Consider the following 27,398-nt stretch of genomic DNA (forward strand, 5'->3'; position numbering starts at 1 on the left):
CAGCACAGCACAGGAAGTGGCTCCTCATGGGGTGGACTTCCTCTGTGACTCCTGGGCTGAGGATACTCCAAGCTCACAGAGGTCCAGAAACCAACAGGAAAAATACAGAAGGGCAAAAAAATTAAGGGCTATTAAAGGTGAAGGCACCCCAGTGACTCTCTCAAAAAACTGACCTGAAAAGCAGCGATCAAACATTTTGTGTGGGGAAAATGCCACAGTACATGGTGCTAGGTAGGTCAGGGGTTTGGAGCATCTGTCAGACTGTGGTGGGGATAGGAGTGCTGAGACAGCTGGGGCTCATCAGCCTGGAGAAAGTGCCTCAGGGGCTCCCCACAGTGTGTGCAAACAGCTGATGGACGAGTAGCATGGACAGAGTCGGGTTGTTCTTGGCAGTGCCTGCTGAGATGACCTGAGCTGATGGGCACAAAATTGACACAAGAAATCTCCATTCAAACACTGTACCTGTGTTGAAGCAGCCGCAAACATGAGTAGAGACTGGGAGAGCCCATGGAGAGTCCCCCTCACTGGGGCTCTTGTGGATGAAAAGCTGGACATGAACAAACTGTGCTTAGAGTGCAGAAAGCTAACCTGATCAGAAAGAGCGTGGCCAGCAGGACAAGCAAAGTGATTCTGCCCCTCTATTTTGCTCTGTTGACATCCCCCCTGGAGCACTGTGTCCAGCTCTGGGGCCTCCAGCACAAGAGTGACATGGACATGCTACAGCACATCCAGAGCAAGCCACAAAGATGGTCCGTGCAGGGGCTGGAGCAGCTCTCCTAGAAGACAGACTGAGCTGTGCCTGTTCAGCCCAGAGAAGACAAGGCTCTAAACAGACCTCACTGTGGCATGCCAGTACCTAAGGGGGCTTATAACAAAGAGGGAGAATGACACTTTACAAGGATACACAGTGATAGGAGAAAGGGGAATGGCTTTAAAGTGAACGAGCGTGCGTTTAGAATAGATTTTATGAAGAAATTCTTTATTGTGAGGACGGCAGCACAAGCGGCATGGGTTGCCGAGAAGCTGTGGATGCGTGGATGCCCCATCCCTGGCGGTGTTCTGGGTCAGGCTGAATCTGGTCTAGCAGAAGGCGTTCCTGCCCACAGGATCTTTAAAGTCCCTTCCAAGCCAAGCCACTCGGCGACCCCCGGCGCCTGGCGCTGGCTCAGCCCCTCTCCCGAGCCGCGGGACGCCGCTCCGCGCCCCCCGCCCCTGGCCGGGCGGGGCCGGGCCGGGCTGCGGGGCGTTCCCGAGCCGAGCCGCGCCGGGCGGGGCCCGGCCAGCCTGACCCAGCCCAGCCTAACCCAGCACAGCCCGGCCCAGCCATGGCCATCGCGCACATTGCCACCGAGTACGTCTTCTCCGACTTCCTGCTGAAGGAGCCGCCGGAGACGCGCTACAAGGGGCTGCGGCTGGAGCTGGCGCTCGACAAGATCGTCACCTGCATCGCCGTGGGGCTGCCGCTGCTCCTCATCTCCCTCGCCTTCGCCCAGGAGGTCTCCATCGGTAACTCCCGCGGCGGACAAAGGGCCCGTTGGGCGGCGGGGCCGGGCGGGAGCGCCGGGGCTCGGCTGCCGGGGGCTCCCGCCCGGGGCAGGGCGGACGGGCCTTTCCCGGAAAGCATCCCTGCCGGCAGGCTCATCCAGGTGTGCTGGGCTTCCCGGCCGGCCCTCCCCGCGCTTTCCCGTGCCCTGCTCCTCGCCGGGGCATTCCCTGGCCGCCGCCGTATCTTGCTTCTCCCGTGGGAGCGATGGAGCGCTGAAGCCGTGCCGCCCTTTGTTTCCCAGCGCGGTTCGGACCGCAGCAGCCAGCCGGGATGTGCCCCGGGGAGTGCCCGTGTGCCGCCGCTCCTGGCGCTCGGGATGTTCGGCGTTAGGATCTGGGTGTCGCTCAGCTGTCGGGGACAGGTGCCGCGGAGGAGGGCTGGCAGAGCTCTGCCTTGCGCTGCAGGCGGCTCGGTGGGGTGGTCACCCGCAGGATGGACAGTGAGAGCTCTCTAAAGCTTTCCGCTGCTCCTCTCCCCTCCTGCAGCTCTTCCAGTTCAGTTTTCAATTTCTGCCGTGGCTCGGTAAACGAAACTATGCTTTACAAGGTAAAAGGCCAGGTTCTCCAATGATTTCACTATATTTTTATTTACCCACCTCCCCAAGTTACAAAAGTGATTACGCAGCAGCCCTTGGTGCGAGGAGTGGAGCTAAATGATCTTTAAGGTCTGCTCCAACCCAAGCCTTTGTATGATTTGCTAATATGAATGAAGATTTCAAAGGTATATATGTAATGCTGTGCATTTGGAGACTGAATCACAGGATTTCCAGACTTTCAGAGAGATAGTTTGATTTGCTGCATGTACCTGTTTATTGGCATTCAGTGTTATATACCTGATCTCCATCATATACAGGTTTGGGTCAAGTGAATGTCAGGAGAGTGGAAACTGGAATGAGACTTTGGATGAGTGGTGAATCTTTGCAAAGCCATCATGAGTAGCATTAGTCAGATACCAAATTGCTTGAGAGATAAGATGCCCCAGATTGCTGTATTTATAAGCAGCTACACCCCTGTTGCACCTGATTGCTGTGGGCCGCAATAACTGCGTAGGGAAGTGAAGGACAACCAGACTGGGAATGCTGAGACCAGATCTGAACCCCGTGGCAGCTCTATTCACCCAGAAACTGGATGAACATCCATCTTTTGGCACTCTACTGTTCTTCTTCTAGTTTAAGACCTGCTACTAATAGATGCACATTGCTTATTCTTAAAGGAATGAAAAAGAGGTGTATTTCCATACAGTAGCTTGTATATGCGCCCCTTAATTCTTTCTACGTCTACTCTAGAAGTGCTGGATCCAGTTTGAAACACTTGAACAGTACCCAGTTGAAGGCTGGGTACTAATGTTTCTTTTATTTTTTTTCATTTTACTCCCTTACACAAAGATTAAACACACAGTTGAACTGCAGAGTTTGGAAAAGTGTGCCTTTCTTTCAGATGAGTTAAGTTTTTGTCTTTCAATTATTTCAATATTAAAACTATTTCAAATTGAATCTGTGAGTGCAGTAGATTAATAAAGGAAGAATGGAAATGTGGGCTGCATCGCTAGTGTTTTTTTTTGGTTATAATCCTGAGAACCTGTTAGAAGAAAATATTGGGTTGAAAACTGGGCTTTTTTAGTTGAAAAAATAAATATGCAAATAAATTTGGGAAGTACTTTTTATTGTTATTTCCGGACATGGGTGAAACTGCACCACGTGTTGTCCATACAGAAAGTGATAGTAAATCAGCCATGCTGCTGTGACAGCTGTCACCTATTTCCCACACAGTCCTTGCAGCAAAACAGGCTGGCTGCTTATAGGACAGCCCAAAACTGCTCCCATTAAAGCATTTGGAGGAACACTGAGGATTTTAGGGGCTGGAAATGCCTGGTTGTCTGTGCTGTGGTGTTCAGCCGGTGATGAAATAGACAGCAAAGTTTGTTTTCAAACACTTTGTGATATAATCATGCTCTGAAAAAGCCCAGCAGCACTAGACTGAGCGAAAATGTCAGGGTTCATTTTTACATCTGAAAAATAGCAACTCAGAGGTGGATGTGAAAATGTTTGGTGGAAATACCTGCCTCAGAGTACAAAAACTGAACACCCTTTCCAAAAACGAATGCTCAGCTTCTATTTCTGTTGGGATAATTGCATTCCTCCCACCTCAGGTTCTCTTGGCACCTCATCCTGTCCCCTTCCCTTCCTGCTCTGCTTTCCTGTTCCATTGCAGTGTGGTGTCAAGACACCTGCAATTTTCCTCCTACACGCGGTTGCTCTTAATTGTGCAAAATTATTAAAATGTATGCAAAGGCTATGGAAGTTTTCTGAAGCCACCAAGTAACTTTTAGTTTTGATGGGAGTTTCAGGAAATAAATGAGATTCCAGTTGAATGACAGAGGATTTCTCTGCTGGAGGCAAGGAAAACCCAGCTGTAACACCCAGCCAGTGAGCAGTGCTGAAATCCTGGGGTTAGTGCCTGCACCGTGCTTTGAAATTCTTCAGGGTCAGGAAGAGAACTAATCTGAGTTTACTGTTTGCTATATTTTAGAAATCCATAGTCAGTTGTAATTTTCTGAGGATTTTAAGCTGGTTCTGGTAGTAGTTAAGCAGTGGCTGAGCTGTTGTCTGCTATCCCTGGGAATATTTGCTATTTGAAATCCTGCACCTGTTACCTCTTTGCACTAGACCTTGTTTTATACAATTTTACATAGTTTTATGCAATTTTATATATACTGGGAATGGGAAAATGTAAATAACAATAGCATTGTGAGGATTGTGTTGTACATGTATATTCCTTATATTGTGACTTGGTATTATTTCCTTATATTATTTGGCAGTGCTTGGGTAAATTATACTAGAGGTGGTCAGGTAGTATGGTAACAGAAACCATCTAAATATAGCTAAATCAGCAGTTCTTCTTATAAAGGGGGAAAAAACCCCTGAAGGATGGGGCACCCTCATCAGTGTATGAGCCAGAAATGAATAGAGTTTTATCTGTGCCATTTTTAGTAACAACAGCTCTGAGTCAGGATTGAGATTCCAGTTTCTGAAATCAGATTGTGTGTATTGCAAGATGTACTTTCCTACTGTAGACACCTTGGCTGAAAACATAGATACTTGTTCCCAGGGTGCTGCTTGGAGCAGGATGCTGCAGCCCTAAGCAGTTACAGTCAAATGAGCAGAGAGGAAATTGAAACAAGCTGCTTCATTTTGGCCTCTGCCAAAATTCAGCTTAGTTCTGGAAAAAGTATCAATGGCTGTCTCAGGCTGCAGCTGAAAGAAAGCAGATGTGAGAGCTGTCCACTCAACATCAAATATTTTCATCTTTTTCTGTAGGAAGGTAACTGTGAACTGCTCATCTGTGCTTGTCACCAAATGATGTTTGCATAGCACATTTTCCAGGCACAGCTGTGCAATGGGCAGCCTGTACTGGCTGCATTCACTGCAGCCTCGTGTGGGACCTGATGGCTGGGAAGGGATGAGAAGGGAGGGAGAGAGCGGAGAAGAAGGAAATTTTGTGGTGGCCACAGCAGCCCTTGCTACATGTTTGGTTTGGGTGTTGATTGTGCATAGCTCATATGTAGCTGGGATGAAGTAATCCATGTGTTTTAGCTTCTCTGTTTTATCATATAAGCAAACACCTTGTAGGCCTTTCCAGGACACAGAAACCATCACATGTTGAGTGTAGACAGCTGGGAAACTTGGTTATAATCATAATGAAGGCTTGGGTGGTGCAGCTGGCTTATCAGTTGTGGCAGGATGCTGGGCTATAAAGTACCATGCCATGTGGGCCAACCCACAGCATCTGCATGAATCTGAAATGGAGATTTGTTGCATTAAAACCATCTTGTTTCTCACTGGTGCTCTCTGGTGTATCTTACCATGCTGGAGGGTGCTCAGTGGTGGGAAGGTGGAGCCATGCCTTGTGCTCTGCACACCATGGGTTTGATGTCCCCGTTGACCACTTCGGACTTGCCCAGTGATGACAATCCTTACTTGCCCTGCTCATTTTCCACCTAATTTATGGGAACTTTTTTCACCCAGCTTGTTTTTTCAGTTTTCTTCCTTGCAGTTGGCAGCCTGTGGGATTTGAGGTGCTTTGGCTGACAGAAAACACAGAGTGAAGGTTGTTAGTGGGGAGCTCTGGGTGCTGCATCCTAGAAGCCTCTGTGGGAGCCACAGTGGCATCAGTATCCCTTACTGCATGTCCATCTGGGCCTGTATCTCTCTATATAAGTTAGTAATGTGTCTGAAGCAGTCATGAGAATAAAATGTATAGAAAATGGAAAAAAAATGCCTATTGTGACTAAATCACAACAAATATACTGAAAAAAACAGTCTTAAGTCTTGAATCAGGCTCCTTTCCTCTCCTGCTACCCCCTGTCTGGTACTCCCTGCTGATGTCCCTCTCCCTTCATGTTCTCAAGTTCCTGGGGAGGGTTTTAGGAAATAATCCTATCTTGTGACTTCATAAGAGCTTGGGGCTAAAGTTGGATTGGGTGTAATTAACCCAAAGACTTATGGAAGGTGCTGGCTGAGAGCTGGAAAAAACCCCTCCCAGTGCTGCTGAAGCAGCTGTATGTAATAGTTGACTTTTGCACACCTTGCATTTAATTTAGCAGGATGCTGTGAAACCCAGGGTGTTAATGAATGACTGAGACAAGTGTGTGAGTAGCCTCAGCCCAGAGCAGCCAAACAGGCTGAGAACTTCTGTCAGCAGAGGTGCAGATCCCAGCAGGATACACTGTGCTGCTCTTTGGCATGTGAGAGTGCTCAGGAAAGAGCAGAAGTTCCAGCATCAGGCACAGGCCTGCCCGGGCAGCCAGGGCAAACTTGTAAAAGCATTTGCTTTAATATCAAGTTGTAAACTGTCATTGTGTGAGCATCTTCTGCTGTTGGTTAGATTTTTTTCTGCTTAATTCCTATAGAGCCAGCTTTACATTTCCTGTGGAAATGATGGTAAGCTGCTTTAGCTGCCAGAGTAAATGTAAAAATTTACTCTGGTGTTGCCTGAGATTTGGGGTACCGCCCACGTTGGCAGGGAAGCTAAATGGTCATTGCCACTGTTTCATAACGCTTCTCCTTCAGATGAAGGGAAACTCTTTGTTTAAAGATGTGGTGGAAATCTCAGTGGTGGAAATTTAATTCACAATTCCTGTTTCCCATGAATCAAAAAATTTATCACTCTGAAAGGTATGCTTGATAAATACCCAGCTCTTTTCCCACTGCGTGATTTTGAGACTTCGCTGAGGGGTAACTTGCAGCCCTCTAGAGAAAGAAATATAGCTGCTAATTTCTCTGTCCCACTTAAACATTGTATCACCTGAGCTTTACATTCTGCTCATACTCCATTACCAAAGTAACACTGGGAAGAGGTTCTTTTCTCCACTGCACCCATTTCTTTGCTCCATACTTTCTTCTTCAACACATTCTCTTTCACCCAGCCTTCCACTTTGGTCATTCCTTCAGGTCTGCTCTCACATGTACATTCTTTGGTATGCATTGGGATTCCTTTTTTAATTCTTTAATATATTTTTTAATGTTGGTGTTGAGGATGTGGGTTGGATGATGCCTGGCAGTCTCTACATTGTCTATGTGTGCCTTGATTTTCTTGTTTAGGTTTTTGTTTAGTGGCTACTAAAGAGTCTAATTCTTGCTAGATGAAATCAGATGTTTGACAAGTTCATTTTGCTTTGTGGAAAATTATAGAAATAATTAATGGCCAGGTTTTCCTCCAAGTGTATGGAAATCTTTTTGCAGTGACTGCAGTGTATTAGAACCTAAATAATCACTTACTGAAGATTTAATCTTGTCAACTGCAATCATTTGATCCTGGTTCAAGAAAAATAGTTAAGCCTATGATTAGCATTGATTGTTGAATGTCCTGTCTGTTAGCTGCAGTTTCTTAATTAGATGTGTAAGTCAGCAGAGAGGTTTTGAGCCACTGAAGAGGAAACCAGTCTGGCTTGCTGGCTTTACCCTCTCTTTTGTGAAGGATGCATCCAGAGGGTGCTGATCCCTCAGGTCATCATGCCTTGGACCCAGCAAAGCAGTCCAGTACTGAACACAGATTCTCCTTTCAGTCTGAGATTTCCTTGGGGTTCTGAGAGTTTCTTCTCAGACACAGATTTCCTGCACAGAAGCTGCAGAAGATCCATTTGCAGGGGAAGAAAAGGGTATTCGTGCTACAAATGTGGAGGCAATAGCTGGAAGTTTGTTGGCAAAGCACCCATGAAGATGTGCCACAGCTGTGTGGGGTGACAGCTCATCCTTGCTGTGACTCAGGCTTGTACTCTGCACTCAGTTGCATGCCAGCAAGTAATTGCTGCTCCCAACAACCAGCTCCATCTGGTAACTTTAGCACTCTTGGAAAAGTGTCATTTCCTCATATGTGGCTGCACACTTGCTGCTGCCTTAGTTTTATTCAGCTCTTTTTGGGTGGTCTGTCTTCAGAGCAGCCATCATAAATGGCATTTTTCATCCTCATTTGTTTGCAAAAGTAAAAGTCAAATCCCTATTGCTCCCTCTCCAAAGCTAATGTAGCATCAGGAAATGATTACAAAAAATGTCTGTTGCCAAGAGTAATGATAAATTGGCCAAAGACTGTTGTGACAACTGTTTAACAAATGCAGTCTTTTGTTAGTCCTCATCCTTCTTGTTTGTATATTTTATCTCCCTGTTGTTATGGGCTTATTAGCTGCTTTTCTCTTTCCCAGGCTATTACTTGCAGGAGCAAGGGGCAGGAATGGCTTCATGTTACCATGCCAGGAGGCTGTTCCTGTCATAGCAGAGGGCTATTAGCCTCTCATAAACTAGTCCTGGGCATAGCTGTGTGCACAGCAGGTCTGTGGAAGGCGTGTAGGTAGCCCTGTGCCAAATTTCTCTAATAGAAACTACATATTTTCTTTTCAACTTCCTCCAGAATAGTCCAACATAAATTATCTCTATATACTGCTGTTACTCCTTTGGAGAACAGAAGGAAGGAAAAAAAAAAGATGGAAAATGGTGACCATTTTCTGGGACATGTTATGAATGGTCTGTGTTTTGTATGGATGATGCACAAAAACATCTTCCCTGTATAAATCCTAACATAACTACTGTTACTGCAAAGTTGTAATTTGAATTTACAAGTGTTTACAAACAAGACTGCAATCAGGTAGTTAAAAACCAGTCCAACAACTGGAGTGTCCCCCTGCTTGAGGCTGAGCTCTGTCTGCTTGGCTCCCAAGTCAGGTTTCCAGTGTCCCTGCTGTGAAACACTGGGGACTGTGGGTGATGGTCACTACTCTGCTGCAGCACTGGCATTGCTGTCACTATTCTGCTATGAAGCTCTGCACGTGACATTTTGAAGAAAGAGGCTGGCTGCCTTTTTCATCACTAGTTTGGGAGAAGGGGCCAGCGTGCCTTTTTCCTCACTCCTGCCTTTTAAACACTCCACCACTTTAAGTGCTGTTCCACCCTTTAATAAGAATGAACACATGGAATGTGTTTCTTTTTGTGGATGCACAAACATGAATAAGACAAAGCATCTTTCTGAACACTTCATTGCTCTTCTCTTGAAAGGGTAACTTATTTGTTGCTCCACACTGGGCACAGCCACCAGCAGGAGATTGGTTAAATGATGAGAGCAGGGCGTGAATGGTCCCTATCCACTGGAGAGCAGACATTAAATGCCTGCTTTTTTCTTTGCTTTCTTTTCCCCCCCCCCGCTTTTCTTTCTGCAATGTATTGTTTCTTTGGTTTCCACAACTAACAGTTGATTTCCAGAAATCGTCTGGAAAACAAAAACTCCCAAGGCTTTGGGGGAGTGCAAGTGCTTGTCTGGTGCCAATTTTGCTAAATCACGTGAGCTCTGCTCCGATAAACAGTAACTTGTTTTCCATAAGGGAGGCTTGTGACTGGTCAAACCATGATGATCAAACCATGTCCTTATGATACTACAGTCCTAGAAACAATTATAATAGTGACTCATATGGAAAGGCTTTTATTCATAAAGCCTCCTGGACTATGTTACATTGTAAGAGGCCATACAAGTTAGAAGGCAAATGCAGTTGGCTCCTTTTCCAAAAGAAGCTGTTATTCCCTGAGAACTAAACCAGCAAAATGGCACGACAAATGATACAGGCTTATATTATGTACTTACTCCCATAAAGCAGAGAACAATTCCATTAACATAGCTTAGATGAATGTGTTAAGGGGAAAAAATATAGCACATTTTCCTCTGTTGGTCTTTTGATATTGGCAAAAGTGTTGGAAGTGGTGCTCTTAGAAGAAATGTTCATGGAAGAGCCATGTAATCTGTAATTATTTGGTGAAATGACTGTCCTATTGCAACATTTATGAAAGTCTGGTGGAAATGTATTTGTGTTGGGGGGATTGCTTTCACTATCAAAGCTTCAGAAAGAAAGTTGAACCCCTTCATCCTGTTTTACTGGCGTTACTTTGGGAGCCACTGGTACTCCATGTCCCATAACCACTTTTCTTTGTTGAAGTATGCTGTGGAAGGAGTCACCTGGTACCTGTGATTGGCCAGGGCAGAATTTGACCCTAAGGCTGGTAAATAGCTGCTCTTGCTGTCAGTTAGGGCCTTGATACTAATTTGAAGCTCCTGACCAGCTGGAGAGGTCCTGAGAGTAAGTGGGAATGACAGTGTTATGCATAATCTTGGACACAGCACATCACTGCAGTGATGGGGAAGGGCCTGGCGCCCTTTGGAGGTGTCTGGGGCCACAATTTCTCTGCCAAAAATTACAGGAGAAAACCTTTGTTTTCACAGATGTAACTTGAGCTCCTCCAAATAATTTGCAATCTCAGAGGCAGAAGTGGCAGCACCCTGGGAAAACCTGCCCTTCCATCATTGCAAGGATGCCAGACTGCAAGAATGGTGCTTGAGGTCTTGTTACAGTAGACATGGGAGCTGTAGGCTGTGCTTTTGGGAAGTTGTGACACCATGGTGTGTGATGGTATTTGTTGCCTCGGGCCTGATCTGGTCACACTTTTGTCTGTTAGTTCCTCTTTGGCCAGCCTGAGTTAAGTGCAAGTGGGAAAGGTCTTAAAGGTTACATTCCCCACAAAACTGACAGAAATAGGCCTAAAAGATAGGTGTTCTAATATGCTGTCTCAATCTTTAGGAACATCCTTAGATGGATCCCTGTGGGACTTACAGCCTTTGGGGGCAGTAGGAACTCAGGACCCTCCTCCCTGCAGAACTGCTGGGCTTTGTCTGATTGCTTAACCTGAAAACTTTGGGTACCATAATGTCTTAAATGTGCGCTTTTCTTCCTAAACCTGTTTTCTTCTTCTTTTTTTTTTTTAATACTTTTGAGGATGCAATAACTTTTGCTTTGTTTTCCCAGGTGCTCAGATAAGCTGTTTTGCACCCAGCTCTTTCTCCTGGCGACAAGCTGCTTATGTGGACTCCTACTGCTGGGCAGCTGTGCAGCAGAAGCAACCATCTCACAACAACTTAGAAAATATACCCCTGTGGCTGCATAAAGTATGTATAGGTCTCCTGGCAAAGTTATTCCCACATAGAAACCTACTTTTGCCTCACTTTCCTTGTTTCTCTGCTCTGCTGTAGTCTTTGCCTTTGACTTGACTCTCTATTTTTAGAATGTTTTTCTCTCCCTTCCTCCCAAAGAGGGTAGTACCAGAGAAGGTATTTTTTGCTTTTAAATAAGGGGTCACCAGTTGTCTGACACAAGAGTAATGTTAATGTTGCTGTGTTGCCCTGGAGTGAATGCTTCACCTGGCTTTAGCCAGGAACTATTTTAAAACTGGAATACAGGACACAGCAACTGCCTTAATACTTACAAAAGCTTATTTTAGGAAAACAAGGTAGTAAGAACATTTTATATTTTTATTGTGTTGCTCTTGGACAGTTGTGCATGGAGAGAGAGAGTTGTGGCAGATAGATATTTTGGTGAAATTAATCAGTGGTACCAACAGGTTTAACCCCTGTCTTCAGCATGCTCTTCTGCATGTCTGCAGGCAAATGAGCTGGCTTTCATTGCTTCAGGTAAAGCAGTATCATATAAAGCACAGAAAGAGATTTGTTTTATGGGCTAAAAGTGCAGTAAGTTTAAAGATACTTGATCTGGCTCAAAGCAGTTAGCTGAGGTTTGGCAGGAGTTACACACTGGGTTAATGCCATGCCAATGCCTGGAGCTGACTCAACTCCAGAGGCATCTTTGGCCTGCTTGAGCAATGCTGGTGCCAAAGTAAGAAATGCTGGTTGGGCTCTGCAAATTTGTGTTCTGCCTTCTTCAGCCCCTTTAATACTTGCCCCAGCAAATAAACCCCTGGCATCTGGGAGCAGAGGAGAACCTGGTGCTAGAGGGAGCTCAGGTATGAGACTTGCAGCACCTGTACTTCTGGCTTTGCTTCTCTGTCCTGAGCCTCAGATTTTATTGTACAGTCATTTGGTGGTATAATCTCTGAGAGACTATTCAAGGCTATCTCTGATTTGTTTGCTAACTCAAATCATTAATTGAGGATTTACTGTTGGCTTCTCCTGTTAGCTCCACTGATAACCTTGATACTGATAACCAGTAGGCATGTGTTTCATGAACATTAAAGACAGACATTGCCTGAACTCTTCCTTGCACAACTAGGACTCCACTTCAGACAGACCTTCTACAGAGGCCAGTCGTAGCTGCTGGAACATCTCACAGGGCTGGAAACTCCACCTGCAAACCTGGATATTTTGGTGCCCCTTTCTCTTGAGGGAATGAGCTCTTGTTACCCAATCTTTTTGTATTGAATTTCATGTGATAGTCATCTGCTGATAGCATTAAGTCTTCTTGTTTGTCAGCCACAGATAGCTTAAGCACTCATACTTTTATGATCCAACTCATGTTAATTTGCTGACTAGTGCTGTATCAGAAATTGCTGCAGTTCCTCCATGACGTGTATGGTATATGATGTTTCCTGCAGAAATATCCTGCAGACTGTCTGCAGGAAGTGCATCTGCTCAGCTGAGCCAGGGGCTGTAACAGAGGCTGGTGACTTATCTTCCTAGATCCATGATTAGCCCCCCACCCTTCTGACCCAGACATTAGGAGCTGCAGATGCTCTTTGGAGGTCAATATTAACTAATATACTTCTGGTTGTTCATCAGCTTCCATGCTTTACAAGTTTACTGGGAAAGAGTGGCACTACAGCTGTTTAAGAGTGAACTTTGCTTTCCACTCTGCTATCTGAAGGCTGTTCTTTGCATCCAGGGCCAACAGCTGCTGAGTGGCTTTGGATTACTTCTGCAGGAAAGCTTGAGTTCTCCCCTCAGCCTTGCACTGCAAAGTGTGCACAAGCTCATTGCTGTGCAGATTTTGGCTAGGTGATAATTTTAAAAATGGGCAGAGCAGAACCTTTTGGGAGCACAGTGATGTTTAGGAGAAAAGGGAGACTTCCTGTGCTCAGGTCAGTGGAGACCTGACTCTGCATCTACAGGGATGCACACAGAGGGACAGTAGGGTCATTAGGCTCAGTTCTTCTGAAAACAGCACTTAAATTTTTTTTTCCTGCTTTTCTATTTGCAGGGCATCTCAGGTTCTTTCCAAAACTCTGACTTACTTAGTATCTCACTATATTGGCATGCTGGAAGGCTTCACAAGGAACACTTGAGGAGGCATTATATTAAGGTTTTGGGGAAATGAGGTTGTAGGCCCCATTACTGATTAAAAAGGATGGATTTCCTCCTGGCATGCTCCCTGTGCTCTGTCAGAAGTACGGCCTCCTGGAACAGTGCTCAGTGTAGTACAGAGAGGAGATAGGAGCAGGTAGCTCTTTGGTGACAAAGCCAGCATGTAGTAACCTGCACTGCTTGTGTTCTCAGCATCTGGTTGCTCTGGAGGATTACCAAACCCAGGTTGCATTGCAGAAAAACTGAAACCTTTCCATCTCCCACCCATTTCAGAGTTCAAGTTTGCTCTGGGATTTTTGGTTTTTTTAGCAGTAAAATGTAAGTTTCAGTTCTGGGCACTCCCTGAACCTTGGCACCTTTACTGGTTGTCCTTTGTGCTCTAGGAGAGCTCTCCCAGGGAATTTAAATTCCAAACTGAGTTTATCAGTTTGGAAGCTGAAAAGGGCCACACTGCAAACTTCTGGGTTCCTTGACTCTCTCTGGTGGTCATTGTGCTCCTAGAGGGTGCCCAGGACCTCTCTCCATGGAGAGCAGGAGTTCTGAAATTCCCAGTGATCCTGGAAGCTCCTCACACTGGATAACCCTTAGCAGGAAGCAAAATGAGTTGTGTACTAAAATGCACAATTCAATGAACAAAGTACTTGCAGGTAAATATAAAGAAGGGTCTGGTAGGTCCTGCCCATATTCTTAGTTTAATGGTAAGATTTCCTCATCTTTGTCAGTGAAAGAGCTGTCAGAATGGTTATATAGCTGACTCCTCTGACTCATCTTCAGGTTTGTCATTGACAAAATTTACTCTGGTCAGGCTTCACTATTTCATTCCCTGTGTTTTCTTATGGGATTTTCCACTCAGGTTTAATTCCCTTAAGAGGTTTCTTGTGTCTGTCTGAAGTGTCAGAACAGAGATGTTGGTTTCTAGAGATGAGTGGTAAAGACAGACAGTCAGTGGTGATGGGGATGGAGGAGTTTTCTATTTGCCTGTCCTGTGCAGATAGTTTGCTTATTGTATGTAAAGATGAATGCTCTACCTGACAAATTATTTTGGTAAAACTTGTCTTGATCCTTAATTGGAAGGAGAAGAAAAGCTTTTGGCCATTGTGTGTGGGCAGTCCTCGCAGTCTAGTGAATGAGGGGACTGCACTGTGAAGCCTTTTTAATCCACAGTGCACAGAGAAATTTATAAAACCTCAAGCAGGAGAACAGTGAGCATCATCTTACTGGCTCTTGATAGCAACCATGCAAGTTGAGGAGTGGTTGTACACTGAGTGATGACCACTTTATAGCTCTGAAATTTGGATTGCTAGGATGGAGCTGCTATGATCGAGAGTTTTTGAGTGCATTATTAAATTACTGTATGTTCTAGTCTGCTATTAACTGGGGAGAAGCAAAGAAAATAAAGGTAAGCAAAGAAGAGGTATAGGGTTGCTCAGAAAAAGGGGATTTGTACTCAGATGAAATGCAGGCAAACAGTTCATCTGACTGAAAGAAGAGGTCTTCACGTGTGGCACAGCCAGGAGAGGTCAGTTGTCTGGCTAAGATCTTTCAAAGTGCAGGACAAGTGCTTTGGGACCTGCTGAAAGCATTGCATACAGAGAGCAGGTCTGCAGTCTTTGTATGCATGAAGTAAAATAATGTGAAAACCCTCACTTTTCGTAAAAGAAGTAAGATTTACCATGGACCCTTGAGTTGTTCTTTGAGTCACTTGTCTGTGAATATGCCAAAACAAACCTTGGGGTTATTTATTATATGAACAGTACAGTTACAATTGTGATTCTTACCTGGTTCTAGTTACTTGTTATTTGTACAATTTCTTAGTTGACTGAGGGCTCCTCACATTTCACCTGTAAACCCTTCCCAGAGATATTAAGGGCTGTCAGAGCAAGGACACCCATATGCAGATGCATTTATAAATAATTTTTTGAAAGTGTAGTGCTAGAGCTACTTCAGTCTGTTGCAGATGGAATCATCCACTTCACTCAAAAGAGAGAAGCAACAATGTGTTGATATAAAGCAGAGAGTTAATACAGTCCAATAAATGTGAATGTGACAGTGGTTTATCAAGCTTCAGTGGGAAGGTACACTTCATTATTTAATGCATAGAGGATAGAATGAGAATTGTTAGGGAGACCCTCCTGTTGAGTCATGAGGTTCAGAAAGGACTCCTTTGTACTCTAAACTTCTCAGAGGGGAGTTCAGGTATGGATAGGTTCAAACTTAGTCCCAGACCTCTCAACAGTTTATGTCTAAAGGATTTTATGTACATTGTCAATCCTTTATATCGCTTAGCTAAGATTTCAAGCATGCAATTAATCACCTACAGACCATGTGTTACGGCAAAGAATCTCAGCCTTGAGGAGTAACCTTGAGAGGTATCCCTGCTCAAGGGGAGAAGCTGGCATGCAGTCTGTAGCCATGCAGGAAAGCTTAAGCAGCCCTGGGCTGCCCACTGCTTATGGAGTGTGATGATTGACTTGTGTACACCAGCAAGAGGTCTGGGTCACTCTTCCAGGCAGCCCTTGACTACTGCGTTGCCATCTGTCCCCCAAAGTCCAGAATAAACCGGATTACAGTCATCACAGCTTCCACTGGTAATCATGGCCTGAGCTAATTGAAACTGGAGAAGTACAGTTTTGAAGCTATATCGAAACAGAGTCTGTAACAGGAGGGATAAAGGTCATGTAGGGTTTGAGATTCATCTGTAGGATAGGATCTCATTTAGAGTGAGATTTATAGCTGTTTCTGCTGAACCACCAGTGAGACACCTCCCATTGCTGCAAACAGGAATAGGGTCATATCCAGAGGGAGTTTAATGCCTTTGCTTCTGGAAACATGTAATTACCATCATTAGGCTGTTTGGGGACTAATGCCTTTGCTTGGGCTTTTTCCAGAATTGGAACTGAAGAGGGAGTCATCTCACCATGTTCATGTATTTAAATGAAGGCACTTCAGTGCTTCATTCTTTTAATTGCCAATTAATTACTTTTCTCAAAGCTGTTCCTTGGACCTGTGCAGCTAAAGTTTTGTGCTATTGTACTTAAGTTACTCTTTGACCATGGTCAGGTAGGTGGAAGTCAGAATTCTTTCAGTCACTTGTATAGTGTTTGCCCAGAGAAAATAGGGACTGAAGATACAGTAAAATTAGAAAGCTGTTGTTTTCTAAGTACCATTAAAGTTATTTTTGTATTCTTCCAACCATTTTTATCCAGACTCTGGCAAGCTTTCTGTAGATTTGGTCCTTGAAAATGCCCTTGCGTCACTCCAATTCCAGCTATATTTTTTTTGCATGATAAAAGCATATTTGAGGTTATAAAGCAGTTATTTTAAATGCCCTTTTAAGTTATTTGCCGCATATTTACTTCACTGTAGCAGAGTTGAAGCTGGTGATGACAGATTATTTTGTGCTTTAGTCTGATTTTATCTTTCACCTTTGGGGTGGTGTGGTGCTTGTGCATCTTCAAAAGACAGTTTTGTGATTCCAGCACCTTGTGTGCTTCTGCAAATGGACTGCTCAGATGCCTCTTCTTCTCCACCCATGCACCTGTTCTTGCTGATTAGTATCTGAGTAGTGACAAATTTACTCCAACAGCCTGGAATGTGCACAGGGCTCAAAGGTTTGTCGAGGGTCATGAGCTGCAGCAGTACAGGGGCAGCCTCTTGGCTTCCAGGTGCTCTACCTCCTTGGGAGCCTGCCATCCCCCCAGTGTGCCATCAGACTAGGGGCCAAGCAAGGGAGGAAAGCCTGCAAGGCAGGAGAGCCTGCTTCCAGCATCCTCAGCCTTCAGGAGCTCAGCAGCACACAGCAGAAAACAAACAGCAGGGCACTGCAGCTTGAGTCCCTGCTGCACACACCACTCGTCTTGTCAGTCTCATACTGAATATGTTGAGAAGGAACTTGATAACTACACAGCAAAGGAAAAAACGAGTTTCACTTCTGGGCCAGAATCTTTCTCTGGCATTCCTTTGACCATACAGTTCTTGGGATTGGTGACACTTCCTTCTACTTCAATGTTCAAACTGCCCAAGACTGAAGGGGCATTTCCTCCTTGTGTATTTGGTGCCTGGGGAGCAAATAAGCCATAAAACCATAAGCCATATAAAAAAAGGGTGATGGCATGTGGTTGTCTGTGCACAAATACCACAGAGTCCTCTTCTTAAAATGGCAAGTCATTATGTTTGACTGTCAAATGTAGTCAGATGAGCTGGACAACCCAAGTCTGCTTCTCTGAAACCTAGGACTCATGCCAGGTGACTTTGCATTTTCACTTCAAGATCTTAAATTTTAATGATTGAAAACAATTTGCTGGTTATCTAAGCCTACTGTTAACAAATGGAACAAGTGTATCTTTCATTTTAAAAAAGCCAGGATCTGAGAAGGATGGAATTGTGCATCAGGTGCTGTGGAAAAGATGACAAATGCAGACTTTTGTTTGCAAACAAAAAGAGCTGCAATGATGATCATGTACTGCTCTGGTTTGGAGACTATTCAGAAAAGAGTTGCATAGAGTTCACTTATGCTGCCACAAGCTGCAGCTTTGGGAGTGATGAGAGCCTGGCGAGAAGAAGCCCAGCAAATGCATAGCAAATGTGCCTTTTCCCCAGCAGTGTGCTGCTTCTGGGTGAGGAGGCAGTGGTGAAGGAGTTGGGGAGAGGAGGCAAGATGGCAGAGGCTGGTTTTTTTAAGGCAGCAGTCTAATGAGGGCAGGCTAGAGGGGGACATTGGAGGACATCTGGGACAGAGCAAGAGGGCTGATGCCAATGTGCTACACAAGTGCAGAATTCTTCTAAGTAATAGAGGAAGGAGTGGAGACTGGAGCAATGGAGGTTTGGGGCTGTGACTTCAGTGTGAAAACTATCTTGCCTCTTACTACATGTCTTTGTAGTATTTGGGGTAAAGAGATCTCTAGGATTATATGGGATACTGCTGATGGCATTTCCAGTTTTGAGGGTCAGAAAGGGAATTAATAAATCTTCTTATGCCTGTAAAATCTGAAGTGAGTGAGTACTAAATCCAAGCAGTGTAAACCAATGTAAGGCATTTTAGTTGCTTGTTACTACATCAGGTGTGCTTTTGTTGTTTCTTTCCCCACGTGGCTCCAGTGGAAGGTGGCTCAGAGGTGTACAGCACAGGTGTAAGTGAAGTCCAGCAGGCTTTGCAGCTACACAAGCAGTCTTAAGCATTTGTTAAGACCTATGGAAAATGTGTTGCAGCACCTTAGAGCAGCTTAGATAAGTATAAGATGGGTTCAAAGATAATTTCTGTATCTACGTAACACAGAATTCAGAGGACTGATAGAGCCTGGACATGAAACAATGAAGTTTTGGGTAAACCAAGGCATCAGGACACAGACCTAGTGGCATTGTCAGCAGTGATAAATAAGAAGACCAAATTCTTGTGTTGATGATGAGATGTCCAAAATACATTGGACATGTCAGAGCTTTACATCTCAATTGGAAAGTCTACACCTGGGAGAAGGAAGATGATGTTATCTGTTGTGTGCAAACAGGAGGGAGAGGCAGTAGTGAGAGCAGAGCTCTGCACAGTTTTTATGGGCTGCTCTGGGTAGGGGAAGCCAGTCATTTAAGGTCTAGTACATCATATGTATTCCTATTGCCGATAATAACACAGGATTTTGCTTTAATGGTAGGTGATATTAGAAGTAATTTTCCTGAATAAAATGTTCCATAACATCAAATTACTTACTTTGTGCATGTGAAACTTTAATCTCTCTCGATTAATGCAAACACAAGTTAACATAGTTCTATTAGGTCCAGATTTTCATCTTGTTAAATACCTGCAAATGTACGTGTAGCTTTTCCACTTGCAGTGATTAATGACTTCAGTTCAAGCTTCCTCTAAAAATCTCCTCTGCTTTTGCCAATGAACATGCATGGGCACATGGCTGTAACACTTGTGATGTCTTGCATCTGTTTCATATTTGTTCAACTAACTTGAAGTTTCTTATGAACTGATGCTAGATTTGAGTGTGCTTACTATCAAAAGCTGAAAGTAATGAATTAGAGGTTGGCTGAATTTGCAGTACATTTCATTAACAAACTGCTTGTCTTACATCATGTGTCTGTAAGGGTAATGTTATGTATAATTCTATGCTTCGAATATAATATCAGAGTACATAAAAGCACCATTGTTCCTGCAGCTGGGAGGAATTAGAGATAAAATTGCATGACAAAAACTACTTGTTGATGAATAGAAGAAAGATGGAAAAACTTCAGACTTGCATTTTATATCTGCTTCAGCCCATTCCCTAAGCAGTTGTGACCATGCAAGGGCTGACTTCTCAGTGCTGCATTAACACCAGACCATTCTGGTGCTGTGTGTTGGTTTCCATTTAGGTGTTATCTGAAAATATTTAAATACCCTGAAGTATTACAGTCATTCGATGTCATGCACTCTGAGTGTGTTTGCAGGCAGAGGCAGAACTGTAGCACTCTATTAATTAACCTCCTGACAGCTAATGGAAGGCAGGAGAGATTTTGCTGGTGTTTGGAGTGTTTTAGTTGCTGTGAACAGTGGTGGCACATTGGAGAGGGAGAGTTAGGTGACGCTGTCTTCTTCTTTCAGTCAGCCCCTCTGATGGCTGCTCTGCTGTGCTATTTGTTTTTTCCCCAGGTTAATGCTGTATTTCTCCATGTCAGCTCTGGTGGTTCTGAATATGCAGAAATTGTTATCAGGATTGAAAATGTTATCAGGATGGCACCTTTATTCTGCATGCTTTTTTTTTTTTTCCGTTGGTGGGGGGAAGCTCTAAGCAGCAGCAAAGTTACTGGAGCTGTCTGAAAAGAGATTTTGCTTCCCTGCATATCCCAAACAATCACAAAATTGTGTTTGAGTAGAAGGATTTAAATAAAATCATAGGGATTTAATAGGCCTCTAGGAAATGTAGTGCTTATGGGGAACCATGGTGATAGGCAGACTTATTACTTATGAGGGTGAAGCCTAATCAGAGTTTTTTTCCCTCTGCAGTTCTTCCCGTACATCCTTCTGCTTGTTGCCATCCTGCTGTATCTGCCATGTTTGTTCTGGCGCTTCACTGCAGCACCTCACCTTTCCTCAGACCTGAAATTTATTATGGAAGAACTTGACAAAGCCTATAACAGGGCAATCAAAGCTGCTAATAGCATACGAAGTGGAGACCCCAGGGACCCTACTGACTTGATTCCAGCTGCTAATGAGAACTTGACACAGAGGTAAGATGCTGGGGCTTGATTTTCTCCACTCTTCAAGTTCGTAACAGATGTGACATCTATACCCACTTAGAATTTTATTGCAAAGGTTTGAATGGTGACCTGACACAATTTTAAGACTGGTTAAAGAAAAGAAAATATCTGAAATGATTACTTTGGTCCTTGGAGCTAGAGCTTATAATTTTCTTTTTTCAAAGAAAACTGTAATAAGCTCTTTGGATTACTTATTACCTGAGATGTTCTGATTTCTTTAGGTGCAGTAGGTGTTAAGTAGTTTTGCCCAGCACAGTGTAACAAAAGAGATACTTCAATCCTCAGTTCTCAATATTCTTGTACACTGTCAAGTTACTTATCATGTCCTCTTCTTTAAGATCTAGGTCTACAAAGCCTCTGATCCAAAAAAATTATTAAAAAACCCACAAAAGCGACCCCCTCCCCTTCTGATCAAGATGGTGCACTGTTCCAACCAGATCCAGCTCCTGTTTCCTTGTAGGTCAAGGGTACCTGTTTCTCTCTGTGTGTGGGGTTGCAAGTAGTGCAGCAGTCTTAGGTCTCTTTTAAATGTGGAGTTAGGTCTTGGCAAATAAAAAGCCTTCTAGTGTTCTATTATTGAACAAGTGCTTGAAGAGTCTGCTTTTCTGCATGGATTTGCTTACTGCACCTGTTTCGTAGAGGAAAAGAACAAAAATATTTTGTTGCCATGAGGGCTAGACTTTTTTCCCTTCTTTCCACCGTTTGAACTCTTCTGTTTCTTAAGCGACTATTCTGTATTAAAAGTGTTGATATTTTTCATATATCTGCTATTCTATTGGTTTTCTGTTGACTTCAATAAAACTACCCTTGATTTACCTCCGTAAGAGGATGTGAACATGTTGGAGTGGGTTCAGAGGAGTATTACCAAATGATTAGAGGGATGGAACACCTCTCCTACAGATACAGGCTGGGAAAGCTGGGGTTGTTCAGCCTGAAGAAGAGAAGGGTTCAGGGAGACCTTAAGGCACCTCCCAGTACCTAAAAGGGATATACAACAAATCTGGAGAGGGGGCTTTTAGAGGGGCATGTAGTGAAAGGATAAGGAGGAATGTCTTTAAACTGAAAAAAAGTAGGTTTAGATGAGGCATTAGGAAAAAACTCCTCCCTGTGAGGATGGTGAGGATGGTACAGGTTGCCCAGGAAAGTTGTGAATATCCCATCTCTTGAAGTGCTCAGGGCCAGGTTAGATGGGGCTTTGAGCAACGTGGTCTAGTGGAAGGTGTCCCTGTCCATGGCAGAGCACAGGGATTGGCTGGAAATAGATGATGTTTAAAGAACCCTTCTAATGCAAACCATATTGTGATTCTATGATTTTAAGAAGGTTTCCAATCTTTTATCTCATTTAGAGTACTAGGTTTTGTTGATATTTGGGGTAGGTGAATGTTGTAGCATCTGATCTATATGATTTGATGTTTTTTTTTTTCTCTTTTTCAGTTTGTGGGAAATATCTGAAAGCTACTTTAAATACCCAATTGTGGAGCAGTACCTGAAGACAAAAAAGAATTCCAAGTGCTTAATAATTAAATATATTACATGCCGTTTGCTCACACTAGTAATTATTTTCCTTGCATGCCTCTATCTGGGCTACTACATTAGTCTTTCCTCTCTGAGCGATGAGTTTCTGTGCACTATCAAAACTGGGATCCTTAAGAATGACACAACTGTTCCAGAAGTGGTTCAGTGCAAACTTATTGCTGTTGGTGTCTTCAAGGTACTCAGCTATATTAACTTGATAGTTTACCTGATGGTAATGCCCCTGGTAGTGTATGCAATGTTTGTTCCATGGAGGTGGAATTCAGGTGTTCTCAAAGTGTATGAAATCTTGCCAACTTTTGATGTTCTGAAACTTAAGTCAAAGCATTTTGATGACTTAAGCCTTTACCTCCTCTTTCTTGAGGAAAACGTGAGTGAACTTAAATCATTTAAATGCCTTAAAGTGCTGGAGAACATTGCAGTTTCTGAGAAGTTTGATGTCATGCAGCTTTTGGTAAACCTTGGTACTATTAAGACTGACACTATAGATGGGAAGCCAGGGACTGCTGAGCTGGAGAAGCCTGAAGAAGCAACTTCAGAAGAGCTGGAAAAAGATGCGACAGAGTTACAAGGTAAGCTGATCTAGATGTGTATTCCTACCAGAAGCTTCCTAATACCTTCTGTAAGATAATGGACCTCCTTAGTCCTTGCTGTGTTGCCTGCTGTGTAAGTACTGTAACCTCAGAAGACTGGTGGTGTAAGTCTGTGGCACAGCTAAACCCTGGATTGCTTGTCGGGTCGGTGGTCCTTGCTGACATCTCTGCTCTGGCACTACCAGGCTTCAGCTGTCAGAACTTTAACTTCCTAAGAACCCCTGCACAGTAGGAGAGCTCTAGGGTGGCTTGTGCTTGAAGCAGCTCCAGTGAGAAAGCTGGTGGTTTCAGGACTTTTCTTCAGAAATTGGCTCCAAAGTGTAGTGACTGCTACTCCTGATTCTGTTCAGGCTTTGGCAGAAGTCGTGGGTGAACATAAAAGTAAGTCTGATGCTCAGAAATGCTGCTGGCAGAGGAACAGAAAATGACAAAAGAAGGAAAGTGGGACTGGGATCAGTGAACACACTCCTATTCCCTCTTTCATAGAGAGCAAGGAAGATTGACTGTAAAAGAGAGTTTTATCAAAATGGTCCAAGTCAATCTGGATTGGTGCAGCAGTTCTCTGGATATTCCATCAGTCTGCAGACATGGTCAGCTTGAGCAGTCACTCATATATGAAATAATCTAGGCTTCTGTCCTAAAGAATGTGGCATATCTTAATTGTGAAACCAGTTCCTTCCTTAAGTGCAGAATTAGAGGAGCCAGATATCCAGGGAGAGGTATAAACTAAAAGTGATGATGTTTTAAAACATTTAGAAACTTACCTGAGTATTTGAGCACAATGCTGAGGGAAAGTTAAAGAGCTGTTTCAAAGGTAGGAAAAGAATAAATCTATTTTCTCTTCAGAAAGCTATGCCCTGTTATTAATAAAAAAGAAGCATCAGTACCCAGGGGTTAGCTGTTCCTCTGTACTTGAGTCAAGCAGTTGTGGTAGGCAGGACTTGTAGAAGTCAATTTATACAACAGGAGAATTCAAAACAAACAAGCATAATTCTTTTAGAACCAGAAGAAGCCCATTTGGGAGCCAGCTCTTGTGCAGCAGATTGGAGTAATTCTGACAGCATTCTGTCCATTTTTGAAATGACAGATGGGTTTGGAAGTAAAATACAAGAGCCTAAGTGGAGATCTGGACTCAAGGAGCTGAAAAAGTTAATAGAAAATCTGACTCATTTTTATCTGAAAGCAGAAGTTTTGAGATTGTTTTCACCTCACAAAAACACTTCAAAGATCTATTTTTGTCTAGGTCAGAACAAGCTAATGCTTGAAGCTCAAAAATGGATTGCAGAAATAACCTCCATTGCTGTGTATGTGACCAGCTCAGGCTGGTGCAGCCCCTCTCCTTCTGCCTGAGGACAGCTGCAGACTCCACACCCATCAGCAAAGCTTCACCCACAGCTCATCATCTTCTCCTCTGTCCCTTGTGGTGTCAATATGTTTTTATTAGGGGCTGTGTTAACAAACCAGTGGTACATGCTGGCTCTGGCAGAGCGATGTGCAGGGCACCCTGATGCTGGGCGTGGGGCCAGTGGAGGCAGCACAGGATAGCCAGCAGTGCAGCATGGGCGTGGTGGCAGTTCCTGTGTGCACCAGAAGCTGTCCAGTGGTTTGATGGCTCCCTCCTTCTCCTCCTCCTCCTCCTTCTTCTCCTCCTTCACCTTCTCTTTGCCTTCTCTTCTCTTTGCCTTCTCTTCAGTTCTGCCAGACCGTGATGCAAGTGGCAGTGTGACTACGAGAGAAGACAAGAGACTTCGCCAAAGACTCATAGATTCTTCGTGCTGATGCCTCCCAGCTGCAGGAGCCAGGAGCACGTTCTGTGGGAAGGCTCCTCCTCTGCCTCTGCTGCGCTCAGTGCAAGGTGCTGCTCTTTGAATGCAATGTTCTCAATCGCCTGTCAGTTCCCCAGAGGCCAGACTGGTTTACAGACTATTTGGTGTATAACAATCAGGAGTCCTGTGCCTGAAAAGGCATGTTGTATACTTCCGTTATTTATTAAAAAAATCAAACCACACACAAAACACATCTAGCCACAAACAAAACAATTCTGTCGTGAGTAACAAGCAATAGGCATTGAATGCAGTTGAAACTGGCAGCTGGACAGAGCTCACTCCATGCTGGACAGGGATGGGAACGTAACCCTGCAGGTAGCAAAAAGATAGGGCCACATTGCATTCTGAAGTGTTGCTCTGCAGCAGTGGCCATGTCAGTTCTGGGGTTTAAGTAAGGTAACTTTGGGCTCTCTGGCCTGGAAAAGGGGGCCGGAGGGTGGGGTTTTATAATGAATCTGGTTAATATGTCTTGAGTGGTGGCTGCCACTGATACTGGCTGTGTCTTCATAGGAATAATAGAGGTTACTCTGTTCAGCCTGAGATGTCTCAGTTAGTCATCCCAACACTGATATCTGGGATTAAGTACTTGACAGTGGTGGAAAAAAAACTACAGTTTTAGTGTTAAGAAAATGCTGTAAATACTAGGGATTTTGAATTTTCTATGTATTAATAAATTAATAATGTCTTAACAATGTTTTTACAAAATGTAGTGATGTGTAAGCTAAGTGTTGGTTTAATTTCTATCCCTCAGTTGTTTTGGTCTTAAATGTCTAATACATCCGCCTTGGAGTTTTGGACTGAAGATCAGTGAAATTCGTTCTATTTTTGTAATGGTTTGTCAAAATTATTTTGTAATGTTTTTATGTGTAGAATTTTTCTCAACGTGTTTGTAGTATCAAATGTGCTATTAGTTGTGCTGTCTTCCAAACCACACTTGAGAATACAAACTAACTTGTATTAAAATAGCACCCAAATACCTTGGCAGAGCCAAGCACCCAACAGCCAAGGTCGAGTAGATGTGAACACTATGAAAGGTTGTTCTCCCCCATACACATTGTAACTGTATTTTAATTAAAGATGCTTAAGTGTATTGGAACAGGCAAAATAAGGGAGAGTGTTTGTACACAGATTTCTTATGAGACCATTTGGGGAGGGTAGAATTCAGCATTAATGTTGTCCCTTCTGCCCAAGACCTCAACCTTCGTTGAGTATTAAAATGACCATTGTCTTGAAATATTAGATGCAAGGTGAGGTGGGTGGGGAGAGTGAAGCACCACAGTGGCAGTGTATGTCTTTCACACATGTGATATACTGACTTGTTTTTCTATATTGTCCATGAAAGTGAAATGACTTATTCGTCACCTCTTTCAAGTTGGCTTTTTAAACAAAGAAGGACTTCTTTTATAGTTAGGTAGGACTTCCAGTTTGCAGTTCCTTGGTGTCACACACTTTTGTGCTCTCGTCTGCTGGCATTCTCCATATGGTTATGGATGAGGAGCAAACACGAGTAATTGGCGTTACCATTTTTGCACAGAACTCTTTATCTGCTGCAGCAGACTTCAGAGTTTGTGTCCATACTTGAATTCAGCAGCTGCTGTGAACAAGTGGATCTGAAAGTGCTGCTGTGCTAAACTTAGGGGCTGGTATTACAAGAACTCTTCAGTTTTCTTACGGCTTTCAACTAAGGCAAGCCTTATTTTAAAAGAAGTCTTTAAAGCCATAGTTTTATGCTACCTCTGCCCAGGACAGCAGCACAGCTGCAATCCTTCAATGCCTCTTGCATTACCAGCACAAAAGAGGGCTTTTGTTGGACACTGGTGGTCCACAGTGCTGAATTTTACTGCCATACTTCTGCCATCAAGCCTACGATCCCTTTGACCTTTCCTGGATTCTGTCTGGCTATGCTGATGTGTTGCTGATGGTCTTTTGTATGTAGGCAGTGCAGGTGCACATTGTGCATTGCATGTCTTGGACAAGGAGCTATAGTGCAATACTAAAACTTTGTGATGTGGATGTGTTTGAACTCTTTGATGTAAGTAGAGTCGTTAAAATTCAAAGCTCCCAAAAGCCACATGTTCATGTTTCAAGTTGGATACGTACCTAACTTTTTACTAATTCCCCTTTTGTATTTAAAAATATGACTTGCTGCAGTGGATCTGTTATTGTCTTCTTAAGTGCTCAATAAAATGCCTATCAATCCTTCTTGGTTATTAAAATAAAATCAGTTTTGTGAACTACAACAGTATAAGGGTCTGAAGGTTCCAGGAACAGTCACGTGTTGCCATAGTGCAAATACATGTGGTCTGATGCTAAATCCTGAGAAACATTTTGGACAGACATTATAATTCTTCTCTTTTTATTTTTGCTCTCATAAAACTATCAGAGCAACAGAAAATGTCAGCACATGATAAATAGCATATCCACTATGTAATTTGCTATCTACAAATTTGCCACAGTGTCAGCACATACTTTTCAGCTGTATCTTCCTGTTTTAAGGTGTGTTTCTGAACTGCCGAGCTCAGTTCTACTTATGTTTTAGTGGCACTGCTCTTGCTATGTTGTGCCATTTTCAAAAGATGGGCTGAATGCCAATTTAGGCCTTATGGAAGAGAGTTCATCTTAAGCCTCTTCACCACTATACTCTTTTAAATATTCCTCTTCTAAATATTCCAGAAAGTAAAATGACAATGTCAAGGTTCAGGTTTGGTCCATGCCATTCCTTCTTGCCCTTTCTCTCTCCACCACTTGGGTACTAATAATCCTCTAAATGTAGGAGATTTGCAACTAGTTGCTCTGCACATGCTTTGCCTTACAGTGGCTCTTGTGAGATTTAAAACTTGTGATTTAAACTGCAGAGAACAAGTAAAAATGTTTATTCCATTAATAGATGGTGTCCCTCTAAAAGCAGCTGTACTCACTGTTTTTCTGCCTCTGGCTGTTGTCAGTCCCTTTTAGAACAAAGATGTATTTTAGGTCCATTTTTTCCCCTTATTTGGAACAGTGGATGTTTTAATATCAGCTTTGATTACTCGTTTAGTGTCTA

The 27,398-nt window shown here is 43.6% G+C and overlaps 1 protein-coding gene across 1 annotated transcript; it reads left to right on the forward strand.

The window, feature by feature from the left end:
- The first annotated feature begins 1,288 nt into the window (after positions 1-1,288).
- PANX1 (pannexin 1) lies at positions 1,289-26,595 on the forward strand. The gene is made up of 5 exons (XM_021544974.2): positions 1,289-1,506; positions 10,883-11,022; positions 20,150-20,373; positions 21,838-22,508; positions 24,223-26,595. The coding sequence occupies exons 1-5, from the start codon at positions 1,326-1,328 to the stop codon at positions 24,306-24,308; spliced, it is 1,302 nt and encodes a 433-aa protein (XP_021400649.1). The 5' UTR covers positions 1,289-1,325; the 3' UTR covers positions 24,309-26,595.
- Positions 26,596-27,398: the final 803 nt, after the last annotated feature.

This window comes from Lonchura striata, chromosome 2 (assembly GCF_046129695.1).
Source record: "Lonchura striata isolate bLonStr1 chromosome 2, bLonStr1.mat, whole genome shotgun sequence".
In the NCBI taxonomy this organism is placed as follows: domain Eukaryota; kingdom Metazoa; phylum Chordata; class Aves; order Passeriformes; family Estrildidae; genus Lonchura; species Lonchura striata.